The sequence below is a fragment of the Macrobrachium rosenbergii genome, chromosome 16, assembly GCF_040412425.1.
Source record: "Macrobrachium rosenbergii isolate ZJJX-2024 chromosome 16, ASM4041242v1, whole genome shotgun sequence".
Classification (NCBI taxonomy): Eukaryota; Metazoa; Arthropoda; class Malacostraca; order Decapoda; family Palaemonidae; genus Macrobrachium; species Macrobrachium rosenbergii.
The window spans coordinates 43,020,064-43,033,479 of record NC_089756.1 but is presented as its reverse complement, the minus strand read 5'-3'; the positions used below and the strand labels follow the sequence as shown (position 1 = coordinate 43,033,479).

Below are 13,416 nucleotides of genomic sequence, written 5' to 3'. Positions count from 1 at the left end.
AATGACTGACTTCTAAAATTTTCAAGAAGATTCAGAATGGTCCATATATACAATAAAGTTTAACCATATACAACAAAGTTTAAAATGCTGAAGGCAACATTATCTGACAACACTTCCTGACACCAACACAACGCATTTCTGTAAAGTGAAATTTCAGCACATTTTACCTTGTTTAGAGCCATTAAATTGTTCTATTTAAATAAGTTAAATAAATTCAATATAAACTGCTTCACTATTTATTCCTTATCCCTTTAAATCTTTCAGCATTAAAATTAAACTGTAGAATTTCCCAGTTTTGATAAAGTGTGTATTCCTCACAATTCTATTCCCAGCTAACTTTAGGCCTACTTTTGATATGCTTGCTCAAATGGCTCTTGTCATTAACTCAAAAACAATTTTGATCTGATTTGTGAAGTTTCACTATTAAAATCATTTGGAAAAATCAAGTAACCCATGGTGAGTCATCAGAATAAGCTTTATAGTTACACAAATACATCAAACTATGAATAAAAGTTTTTAAGGCATAGTAATGAACATTACCTTGCTCCTCATGCATACGCTTTATGTGTGTGAATGCCTCTTCAGCTGCAGTGATTAGTCTTGCTTTTCGCTTTCGTACTCTTCTCTCATACTCATGTTCTTCATAAAACCTCTCGTTGTGAGCAGAATCACGTCTCCGGGCACTTGCAGTTAATACTGCTCTGGTATGACCCTGAAACAATGATTTTTTATCAATCAATACGATACGTACAACATAAATACAGTATATTAAGTCTACAATATATATACAGTACTATACTAACAGTATGTTACTCATGGAGTAGTGTACCTGTCTTTTACCAGTATCTGTAATATGAGTAAATTTATGGTGCAAAGGTAAATAATGCAATTTAATTAAGACTTCAAATTTATGAATTACCAATATTAATCCTTCTTTATCTCTATTCACTGTAAAATGGCTGCTTCTGCCTATCTTAATGCTGTATTTAACAGCATTTTAAATATACAAATTTAATATTTACCCTATCATATTCCCTATCATGAAATGAGGAGTTATTTATAAATCCACATGAGAATTTTGACCACTGATAGTTTTGATAAATACTAGGGAGAATTTTGTCCATTACCACATTTCTAAATCCATGTGAGAATTCTGACTATTAACAAGCTACTGTAAAATACCAACATCCTGAAAAACACAAGTTTTAAACTTCCATGATATCATTCATTCATTTATTTTTTTTTCTTTTTTATTCTTTGAAAAGTTATACAACAGGTTTTGTAAACTGTGTGCACTTCAACAATAACATTAATTATTTTCTTTTTATTCTTTGAAAAGTTATATAAGTTTTGTAAACCGTGTACACTTCAACCATAAAACTAATTTTTTTCTTTTTTTATTCTTTGAAAAGTTGATTCAAATTAAAAAGACTATCCTGAAAGAACATCTCAATTAGTTTTGTTGGTAAATGCATTTTTTCCTAATTAGTTCTCCCTAAGGATTTACATTTCTGAGGACATCTAACCCTAGGATGTTATAATGAATTGACATATTTAGGATTTTAATTTCTGAGAACATCTAACTCTAGAATGTAATAAAAAATGCTGAAAGATTTAGTTCAGGTTGTGGCATGTCAAATGATCTCTACTGTACAAATAACTTATATGTAAGTAGCTGTAGCTGTACAGTGCTGTTTGGTAATAACCGAAATGATGTAAGTACTACATACAGCCATTGGTACAATAACTTAAAATGTAAAACTGATGTAAATTCACTTTTAAAAGTAAATTTACTTCTCTTCTTTTTATTTTAATTTTTTTCCCTTGCCTACCAGGTTGGTCAGCTTACAGAATGTAAATTCATGTTATTTTGGTTTACCACTGTGAAAATTTCCATTCCCATGTACAATATATAATTAATATACATATACACCTTGGATTAGAAAATAAATTCTACATGCATGAGAGGAATGGCATTAAAAAAGTTACAAAAAATCACAACAGTTAATTGCATTTGCATTTGGCTTACCTCTGAATTTTCTTCATTGCCATCAACATCATAATACTTGAAAGATGAGTTTCCTGAGTGTTTCTTCTTTGATGGCACACGATCTAGGTAAGGATTATATATTGTGAAATCTTGGTAATATTTCTCCAGAACCCATGCTGCAGCTCTCTGTATACTTAACTGGCCAATGTTATACCACCTGCAAAGGAAGTGATTGGAGACATTATTCAAAGGAAGAAAACTTACATTTACAACTCACTTCCCTCAAGACTAACATCTAAATGCCTTATAACTAGTATTTTGGAGGGAAGCAAGAATTTAATTCAAATTAAACCCTTACTATCCTTCTTTATCTCAGTCTTTCAAGAGTTCTGCAATTTAATAAGTGTCATAAGGATGGCTGACTACTATAACCACTTTAAGTCAAACATACTGATTGCCTCACTTTCAACCAACGACTTATACTGGAAACAAACTTCACTAGAATCGTCAACATCTTCAGTTTATCCAGTTATTAAATTTTTAATGAGTTGCAATATGCTAAATAAGATCTATTATAAACAAGAACAAACCATTCAGGCCAGCCCTGTGAGAGTCAAGAATTTTAACTCAATGGTCTGGTTAAATCATTTACCATACTACTAATAATAGAACCACAATTTGTGACCAAAGAACAGATAAAGAAAAGGCAATATGGGGTAAAATATCTAAACAAAACATGTAAATCTATTAACATACTAAAATCTTTTACATAAAAGATGAGAATGTAGAAAGTAGTATAGAAAGAAAGAAGCAACACCCAAGAAACAAAACAATAAGCAGTGCAGTATAGTAAATACTATATAATCATACAAGCTCCATATACAGTGTACAAAAAAAAAAGTGAATTAGCAATAATGCACACCTAATCACTGAACCAAATTATGATGATATTGTGATACAGTACCATGAGACTCCAAGAATACTGAAGAACTAATGTGTCAAAATTTTGATAACCAGTACAAGAAAACCTTTACACAAGACCAGCACAAAAGATGTTTTTCCAAGAACTGGAAAAACTAATTTCTGGCAAGAGCATAAAGAATAAGAAAAATATATGACAATGATCAAAATAATTACTGTAGTGTATTTTAATTTCAGTTTTCAGGCTAAAATAGACTGAAGATGACACAGTGTCAGTGGAAACTTCTGCAAGTAATTCACTGCAAGATGAGGATGAAAAAAAATATACTTCTATTTGAATCTCAACTGAAGAATTTTCCTAATAGAAGTTTTGAAAGAAAATCAGTTACTACCTAGAGACGCAATAATAGTGCAGTTTGAAAGAAGAATGATAATAGCCAAACAAATAAATAAAATTCATGACTCTGATCTTACTTGCTCTCTCCGTCTGGTGACCTGAGGACTTTGATGCTATACTGTGGTGTGAGATGTCTGAGCTCCAGCAGGATCACAGCCAGGTAGTGAATGAAGAGAAGTGCGTCCACAAGACTCACGGCAAAGTACACAATGGAGCGATACTTAACCTGTTAGGGGTATTGCATTTTAGAAAATATGATTTACAGCACAAATTCCATCACCAATTTTAGTGTTATATCCTACAATTTCTCATCCACCAACTGACTGAAATGCACTGGTTAAAAAATTATCATAATTCATACACTGTACAGATATTCTATACTTTTTCACAAAGTACCATCTTTTTATTTGACTACAAGTTACTTTGTGGAGTTATTAACCCCTCGTTACTGTAATTCCAGTATACACTTCAAAATCCATCTGAGAAACCTGAAAATTTTGAATAAACAAAGTTTTCATTAAAAAGAACAAATTCAAATTTTATTGTCCTCAGTAACACGTGGAACTTGGTAAAGGCTTAATAACAAGTTGTTGTACGTTTCCAACTCGTATCTTTTTCCAGTTAATGGAGCTACCAAATCTTAGAATACTCAGGTACTAAATTTAAAATGCATTTTCAGCCAAATCAATGTCAGGTTCTGTAATTCAATAATTATTGTTTCCCCTGCTGGCATTAATGTATTTCTATACTACAATGGCTAAACATGTCATCTAAAAATATTTCAGCATACAGTGGTTTCTTCATACTAATCTTTACTTAACCATTTTATGTTTTTAAAATTTGTCATATCAAAAATTTGAATTTTGTGAAACTACTCTAATGAATTTTCAAATGTGAAAAAATAACCTTAAATTTTCAATTGGTCCTACATTACCATTTGTTATCATACTCCCAGTATACATATTTGAAGTGCTGACAATGGAAAAGTACAAGATTTTTCTCTATGATCTTTGAAATTTATATGAAACAGGTCTTTGGAAAAAGGGGGGAGGGAGAATGAAAAGGTGTTGGAATCTATCAGTTGCGCACTGAATTTTTCAACATCACAAGTTGAACTGGGGATCAGTTAGATACATAAAACACTGTCAACCAACTACTTCACACTGTATCAAGCACTCCTCCAACGTCAGGTATAATATCACTGATACACCTTTCTCATGGAGGAAGAAATATTAACAAAGATAATCATTTTAAAAACCTATCAAAATTAAAATAATTCTTCCTTAATTTATTTGTTTGAAGAAAAAAAAGAGACACAATCCTTACCTCATCCTTGTTCTCCAAGATGCGCACCACGTAGAAGAGCCAAAATGAAAACGTAAAGACGAATATAAGCATTGTCACTAATGCTCGGAAAATAAATATTCTGGGCATTGTGGCTTTGGGCTGCCTGCAGGTATAGAAAAAAAAGGATTAAGTCATTGTTTTAATTCATGAGATTTAAAAAACACTTAGACCCTCTGATAAAACAATATACAGAATTATTCAGACACAATGGTGAATGTGATTTTTTTATCTTTGCAGTAATAATCTCCCTTTAAAGAAATACAGTTTATATTGTAAAGCTATTTCAACTAATACTAAATAAAAGCAATTTTTTTATAGTAAGATAAGTTTTGCACATTCTAACACAAACAATTAGCTAAGTGGAGAGAGAAAAAAAAATCTTCTCACTACTAACCTAACTTGAAATGTTCATAATTACTTATAAGAATTTGAAAAGCAGACATATATTTCTCCCTCACTTACCTGAAAAAGAGAGCCCATGACCCGAGAAGCAAGATAAGCAGCTTGAAGGAAAAGCTAATAAGAAGGCCATCACATTCAGAGTCGCACTTGAGATGATCATTCTTTAGCTTGATAACGTTTAGTCGAGGAATTAATACCATTGCGATGGGGCTGAAATAGAAAGAAAGGGAACTTCACCACATAAGACAATGTTCAACGGAGAAAAACAAACACTCATTGGCTTCTTTCATGTAACTGCCACCGCCCTTTGGGGAGCTGAGAGAGAAAGGACCTTTATCTAGCCAAATCTCAACATTAAAAAACAGCAACATTCTATAGTTGGAATCCAATCAAACATTTGATAAATATAAAGAATCCAGGTTTTCATAAACATTTAAAGAGGACGAGACACCCCTGACTTCTTAATAATCTGCACTAGCTTAAACTATTCTTTTATCCTAAGTCTGAAATATCCCTCACAGGGTCCAATGAAATGGATCAGGGTTCAGAAGGTGATGATTTACCAGTGTTCACTGGATTAACGCTGATGTCTTTTATTTGATACAAGCATATACTGTACAGCATAGAAAGTTTACATATAAAGTCACAATTATGTGAATTAAATTAAAAGTATACAAAATGTATATTCCGTAAACAAATCGGACATAAATCAGGGGCGTACACTGCTCAGGGAGACGAAAGCTAATGTGTCATCATAATCATTATTATTGTATCTTGCCAGTACTTTCATTTTCACAAGTCTCCACTCACCTCCCGCCTTCTGTCTAATATTCTCATCCAACTATTTCCTGTAGAGGGGTAGTGCCGTCAGTGGCACCTCATGCAGTGCACTGTAGGCAAAGGCTCTTTGCAGCGTCCTTTCGGCCCCTAGCTGCAACCCCTTTCATTCCTTTTACTGTACCTCTGTTCATAATCTCTTTCTTCTAAGTCTCCATCCTCTCCTAATAACTGATTCATAGTGCAACTGCCGGTTTTCCTCATATTAAACCTTTTAAGCATTTTTACTGTCAATTTCAGTTCAACGCTGAATGACCTCATAGGCCTCGGCACTTGGCTTTTGACCTAAATTCCATATATTCTCATCCAACTTGTTCCGAATTTTCCAACTGTTTTCATGCCCACAAGAACCCAGCTACTGGGTAGAAGTATAAAATACACTTATTGCATAATTGTATCCCTATCAAAGATTTCGACCCTAAGAAGTTATTTTACAAATGCACCTACCTCAAGAACGCCAAAAATGCCACCAGGGCACATAAGGCTGACCCAGCATAACGTTGACAGGTAAACGTCACACCTGTCTCTTGGTCTCGTCCGATTATAGTTACATCCTGCAAACAGAATAGTTTACTTAGAAAGACCATCTGACAAATCCATGCATATTTCTGTGATATGAATGTTAAGGTATAAGATGGAGCCATTATATAATATTTTATTGCTAAATTGCACCCAAATAACATCTAAACATATACCCTTGTTTTTTAGCATCGAAACTGAAAAAACAACATTCAAAAATGACATGACGCAGATAATGTATGAAAATAAATTTATAAACAGACCTTAGCTAATTAATGTCAAATTCATGGATTATCAATATTCCACATTTTGAATGTAAAATACAGCTTTTAATTTAAGTTATCAAAAATAAAAAATTTAAAGAATGACATTTTGAAGCATAGAACCTACAATAGTATATACGATTTATTCTAAATTTGAAGCAAATGGGATGTTTTACTGTTCTTGAGGTTTTGAAGAAAACTGAGAAATGTGTTAAAAGGTCTTGGCATACTGAAGGTTTCAAGAGATACCTTATCGGTATCATTGCTAATAACTGACAGTTAACAGCTGATACAGTGAAATAAGATGTAATTCCCTTCTCGACCTTTGAAGTCACCACAAAGACAGCTTAGCAATTAACTACGACTGGCAATTGAAAGTAATGCACACCTGAACTGTAATCACTATCACTTACCTGGAATGACTCGGACCGCACTGAAGTGTTTCCGGTGATAGCAGTGGTGTTATCACCCCAGTTGTCGTCTTGGGGGAGGATCTGCACTTCGATTACCTCCCCCCCCATCCCACCGTCGCCTCCGACGCCGGCTGTCATCTCACTGACCCGCCTGAAGAAGAATGATGGCAAGGATGAATTTGCATAATGTTTGTGATGACGTAACTGCTGCAGCAAAACAAGATGAAGCTTTTGGGAGGTAATGTATAAATATGAAATACGGTTGATGTTACTATACAATGAACATAAAAGCATTCACCCACTTGGCAGGTATTACTGCCGTATATTGTACCCTCTAATGTACTGACATATAGTTTTTGAGCAGGCAGGTATTGTAAAAAGAATTAATTTTTACCTAACGTGTAAGGTAAACAAGCTGTCTTTCATAACAGTATTCCGACTATACGGTACATAGTTTTCGTTTCACGCACTATCAAGGAATTCATCTCCCACAAATGTTGTGAACCAAAATATGTTGTGGCCAGCGCGTATATATAAGCATGACAGATAAAAATATTCAATACAGTATTAAAAGAATGACTGAAACTGATAAAACCTACAACCATAAAAAAACTGTATTTCTTTACTGCATTTACTAAGAAAACTTAATGCAATATCACATGAGTCAAAACAAATTGATGTGCATCAGTAATTACTGACTTTTAAATATACTGTATACAATATATACTTAACTGAAGTTGTTTTTTAAAGCTTCACGGATTGTTCATAAGCCAATGAATTTGGTAGTATACGATCGCCATGTTTCCGTCCAGAACATTAAATTTAGTGATGTATACAAATCACAATAAAAATTCATCGGATCTAAATGACTTGTGCAAAACTTTGTTTGCGTATCCAGGTCTAAAGCTACATGACATGATTTGGAAGTTTCCTAAAACGAAGGAACACATAAAAATAGAGATTTATTTAGCTGGTACCAAGTTTTACATGGGACATCCATAATGGAAAAAATAATCTACTTTCACTCCGAAGGTGTTATAACTGATAAATACGTTAACCATAAAAAATCATTCAAAGAGGTCCTATGCATAAGAAGCTTCGTGTCTTTGGTTTATATGACTTATTTGTAGTCGTGCAAAGATGTTTCTTTCAACTGTTTTTCAAACAATTCGCGAATATATCACAAGTCAAATCAACAGCAATTCAAGTTTCATTTTTAACATAATAGGATACATTACTTACTTCTATAGTTTACATTAAATCTGAGTAAACTGTTGTTCCTACACCATTGTTATTACCTAATAACCATAGGTCTGATGCTACTATATTTCCTTCATTGCAAATGGTTCTTATATATTTTATCTTAGTTGAGAATTCATACATTTTAGTGCGAGTATAAAGCGAGAAATGCACACATTTTTATGTGGTTTTGAAGTGGGCTGCAATTGTCCGTAGAGTTTATCCTGTACCTGCCAGTAAAGTGAAATCTTATTTTACAATGAAATTACATAGAGAGAGAGAGAGAGAGAGAGAGAGAGAGAGAGAGACCCACCTTCCCCTCTTGTGGAGTGGACGAGCATTGACGTTCCTAAGGGCGACGAAGGAGCTTTTGTGTTTGGGATGAAACTGCTGGAACTGTTGCTGCTGCTGTATCGGAGTCTGGGGAGAGAATTGCCCTCCGAAGGGCAGCTGCTGCGACGGGGAGTGATGATGCTGATGAGGATGCCTCTGCAGCGACGCGTATATACTGGCGTCGGTGAATCCCGAAACGACGGAATCCTGGTCAGGTGTCCAAGCGCCCGCATACGAGGATCCCGGGGCCACCGAGAAGGACATGGACACCCGGTCCCTTCTGCGTAAAGGCTGCGGCGGCGGCGGCGGCGGCGGGTGAGCGGGGGCGGCGCAGGAGGGGGAAGAGGTGGTGGCAACGACGGGAACTCGCTGGCGTTTGCATATAGGAGGCGGAGGAAGGGGACGAGGAGGTGGGCGGTAGGGATACGCGGCAGAGGCGGACGAGACGGGGATGCTACTTTTGTAACGCACTTTGGAGGCTCCTTCTGACTCGAGGGGATCTAAGGCTCAGCCTCCCTTCCACGCTTGAGTCTCTCACTTCAGGTAGAAGGTCTACTTATTATCTGCTATCTCTTCCAAGTCACCGTAAGTCTCTTATTGCAAGTTTCCCGCTGATGAACGCCGAATACTTCCTTATTGTATTCACTGCCTGGTAGGAAGTCACTCAAAGAAGTCCACATGTATGTTTATACGCATAAATAAATTTGCAGAATACTGTTACCAGGTTTTTGCTAAGAAAATGTCAATTTAAATTCGTGTGAAATTAAATTCGTAGCGACCTCCTTTTTTTCCCCACAGCTGTCTTGCTATCGTTTTTTCCCACTGTTTTTCTTCGCCCACACAGGAAACTCGAAACAGAAGGTTTACTTTTTTGTTGTTCCAAGTTCTGTAAAATACAATCTGTTCGTTTCGTTCAGCTCAGATAAAAAATCGATAGTAATCAAGTAAACAACCTGGCCGATGAGGAACACCTGTTTTAGTCAAGTGTCAAGGGACAAGAACTGTTGGATCCAAGTGTCAAAGTGCTTGTATTTATTTACCTTTTTCTTACTTCTTCTTCACAAAGGACATTTATTTCTTTTTCAAGCGTTGCACTTCAAGAACTCACGCTGGACTTAGGGCAATATTCATGCACACAAACACGCACAAACACACTGTATCTCTTCAATCCTTATTCAGTCTCGGGTCACTTCGTACCGCCTCCTATTCCCGCAGTCACCTGAAAAATAATAAAAATTTCAACTTAGAAGGGATAACTACGCTATTATTGCATAAAAATTTTTTTCATTAGAAGTAGCATAAAATTTTCTAATCTATACTAATCTCAAGCTGCAGTTACCACACTGACCTCATCACTGCTTAAAACAGCATCAATCGTCCAACTGAATCAATTTTTTATTACAAATTTTATTTTTCATGAACTAGTATTTTATATATATTTATCTGTTTGGTAGTAATTCTGTAAAGATATTGATAAAAAAATATTATTACTACTATTATTACTTTTTGGTCTATCACAGTCATCCTATTCGACTGTTTTTTTTTTTTTTATAGTGTGGGGTTCCGGGTTGCATCCTGCCTCCTTAGGAGTCCATCACTTTTCTCATTATGTGCGCTGTTTCTAGTAGCACACTTTTCTGCATGAGTCCTGGAGCTACATCGGCATCTAGTTTTTCCAGATTCCTTTTCAGGGATCTTGGGATCGTGCCTATTGTTCCTATGATTATGGGTACAATTTCCACAGGCATATTCCATATCCTTCTTATTTCGATTTTCAACCATACTTGTTTTTTCTCTTTCTTTCTCATCTACTCTGATGTCCCATAGTGTTGCGACATCAGTGAGTGATACTTTCTTCTTGATTTTGTCAATCAACGTCACGTCTGGTCTACTGGCACGTAACACCCTATCTGTTCTGATACCATAGTCCCAGAGGATCTTTGACTGATCGTTTTCTATCACTCCATCATGTTGGTGTTCGTACCAATTATTACTACAAGCTAGCTGGTGTTTCTTGCACAGGCTCCAGCGGAGGCCTTTTATTATTATTATTATTATTATTATTATTATTATTATTATTATTATTATTATTATTATTATTATTTCCAGACAAGCATCAACCCTAGTTGAAAAGCAGAATGCTACAAGCCCAAGGGTTCCAATAGGGAAAGTAGCATAGTACAGAAAAAGAATTAGACGTAAAGAATAAACTATTAAAGAGGAATAAAAACGAATAATAAATATGGTAAATAACAATTCATATGATAAATATCCAAGCAAAATAAATGAGAAAAACAACAAATATTACGAACTAAGACTCATGTCACCCTGCTCAATGAAAAAGCTTTGGCACAAAGTTAAGAACATTTGAAGTTTCAAAGATTCAACATCTGGATTACGCAGATTATTCCAAAATTTGGTCACAACAGGAGTAAAACTGCTAGAAAACTGTTACTGAACCTCACACAGGAAAATGCAAGACTACTGGAATTGACTGCATATCAAATATCACGTAGTGGATGGTATAATTTGGAAAACCTGAATGCAAAGGATAATCAGGATTAGGAAGTACAAGTTGATGGCGCGCGCTACGCTGAGCTGGAACCCGGCGCTGCACGTCATGTCTCCCCTACCCTCCCGATCCCCTACCTACCCCGCCCCACCCAGGGCGGACAAACAGGTTTTCACGAGGGAGGATGCATGTGCCATGTCTCCCCTAACCCCCCAATCCCCTACCTACTCTGCCCCACCCGGGGCGGACAAACAAAAAAGATCCACTCAGATTTTATTATTATAGATTATGAAACATCCAGCTTATGAACACTGCGCTATCTGAACTATGGCGTCAGAGATTAATACTAAGATCAAGGATTATAAATTTGACAGTTCCCTTGTTCCAGCCCTACAATTTGAGATGCGAGTCGGATGCTGAACACCAAAAAACGGAAGAATAAAATAATTAAAATTTTTTCTCAGGATAGATGGGTTTCCAAAACGAAAAAATATTGTATACCAGACGCTATTGATAAAATCATCTGGGTGGGAGGGGGAAGATCCAATATCCTACACCTGCTGACAATCTAAAATTATTCACTGAATATATATGTCAATCAGATATATCTATCCTCTGTTAGCATAAACATACCAGCTTTACCGATTTCCACGTTTAAGAAAGAAAATACTGATATAAAGTCAATACTTAAATGCACAAAAGAAAGTACCACAGTAAAGTTATATTAGCCTGCAGAGCAGCGTCTAAACGAAAAATTATACACACACACACATATATATATTATATATATATATATATATATATATATATATATATATATATATATATATATAGATAGAGAGAGAGAGAGAGAGAGAGAGAGAGAGAGAGAGAGAGAGAGAGAGAGAGAGCGAGAGAGAGAGAGAGAGAGAGAGAGAGAGGGTTATAAGAAGGTTATCTTATATAGTTTATATAAGATAACCTTCTTATAGGTTCGCTCTCTCTCTCTCTCTCTCTCTCTCTCTCTCTCTCTCTCTCTATATATATATATATATATATATATATATATATATATATATATATATATATATATATATATATATATATATATATATGTATATGTGTGTGTGTGTGTGTGTGTGTGTATAATTTTTCGTTTAGACGCTGCTCTGCAGGCTACTATAATAACAATAATATTCTCTTAATAAAAACAAGAATAATAATTAATCACATCACGTGATTAGCCTATGTCTACATCAAATACAGATGTATCTGTGAATGGCGAACAAGTACAAAACGATCAAACGGAAAACGAGACATAAATACAAGAACATACTAAGTCTATTGTCTAAGCCCTTGGTGCCACACAAATGACTCGCAAAATACTCAAAGAGGTAAAAACTACATTCCATCCCGTGAGAAAACTTGCGATTTAACATAAAACATGTAAAGAATGCGCAGAAGTTTCTTCGGCGCAATCGAGTTTTCTGTACAGTGTATAATGCTGTATGAGCCGTGGCCCATGAAGTTTTCAGCCACGGCCTGGTGGTGGCTTGTCTACTGCGTTGCCAGACGCACGATCATGGCTAACTTTAACCTTGAATAAAATAAAAACTATTGAGGCTAGAGGGCTGCAATTTGATATGTTTGATGATTGAAGGGTGGGTGATCAACATGACAATTTGCAGCCTTCTAGTATCAAGAGTTCTTAGGATCTGAGATGGACATAAAAAGTGCGGACGGACAGACAAGGCCGTCACAATAGTTTTCTTCCACAGAAAAAAAAAAAAAAAAAAAAACATACTAAGTTACAAAAGAACAAAATTTGCCAAAAACAAACACACAAGCTATCCCTAGCATAACACGACAACAATAAATGATAAAAACAGCAAAACGACACCCAAGTATAAGACGACAAACCGTGCGGTAAAACAGAGAAAAAGACGCAAATATTTACCGACGTTACAATAAGGGAAAAGTAAACTGCTCTCGTTCAGGAGACAAACAAAGCAAGTAACTGGCAATCTCGCAACACTGCATTTTGTTTACTTCTTGGGCACACCTTGTGACTCGCATTACTGAAATCCTCCGGTTGGAAATAATTCTATTTTATTTTCTCTCACTTATTGCATTACGAGACGTTGGCTTAGTTCTGTGCTACGAACAATAATGAAGAAACTTTTTTTATTCGGACCATGTTCTATTTTGGTTAGTAATTGAAAACCGCTAATAAATTCTATTGTTTAAATGTCGCCCCTTTTATT

At 35.4% G+C, this 13,416-nt stretch overlaps 1 protein-coding gene across 4 annotated transcripts in view; it reads right to left on the bottom strand.

Moving 5' to 3' along the window:
- The window catches only part of LOC136847376 (vang-like protein 2), a 395,295-nt gene that overhangs the window by 5,530 nt on the left and 376,349 nt on the right, over nucleotides 1-13,416 (bottom strand). For all 4 annotated transcript variants that reach the window (XM_067119005.1, XM_067119007.1, XM_067119004.1 and 1 more), the window contains 8 exons: nucleotides 8,642-9,880; nucleotides 7,090-7,240; nucleotides 6,342-6,448; nucleotides 5,118-5,267; nucleotides 4,635-4,758; nucleotides 3,386-3,534; nucleotides 2,030-2,207; nucleotides 541-712 (listed from right to left, as the gene is read on the bottom strand). In XM_067119005.1, the coding sequence (XP_066975106.1) occupies nucleotides 541-712; nucleotides 2,030-2,207; nucleotides 3,386-3,534; nucleotides 4,635-4,758; nucleotides 5,118-5,267; nucleotides 6,342-6,448; nucleotides 7,090-7,240; nucleotides 8,642-8,925 (1,315 nt within the window). In that variant the 5' untranslated portion in view covers nucleotides 8,926-9,880. The remainder of the gene's footprint in view (nucleotides 1-540; nucleotides 713-2,029; nucleotides 2,208-3,385; nucleotides 3,535-4,634; nucleotides 4,759-5,117; nucleotides 5,268-6,341; nucleotides 6,449-7,089; nucleotides 7,241-8,641; nucleotides 9,881-13,416) is intronic.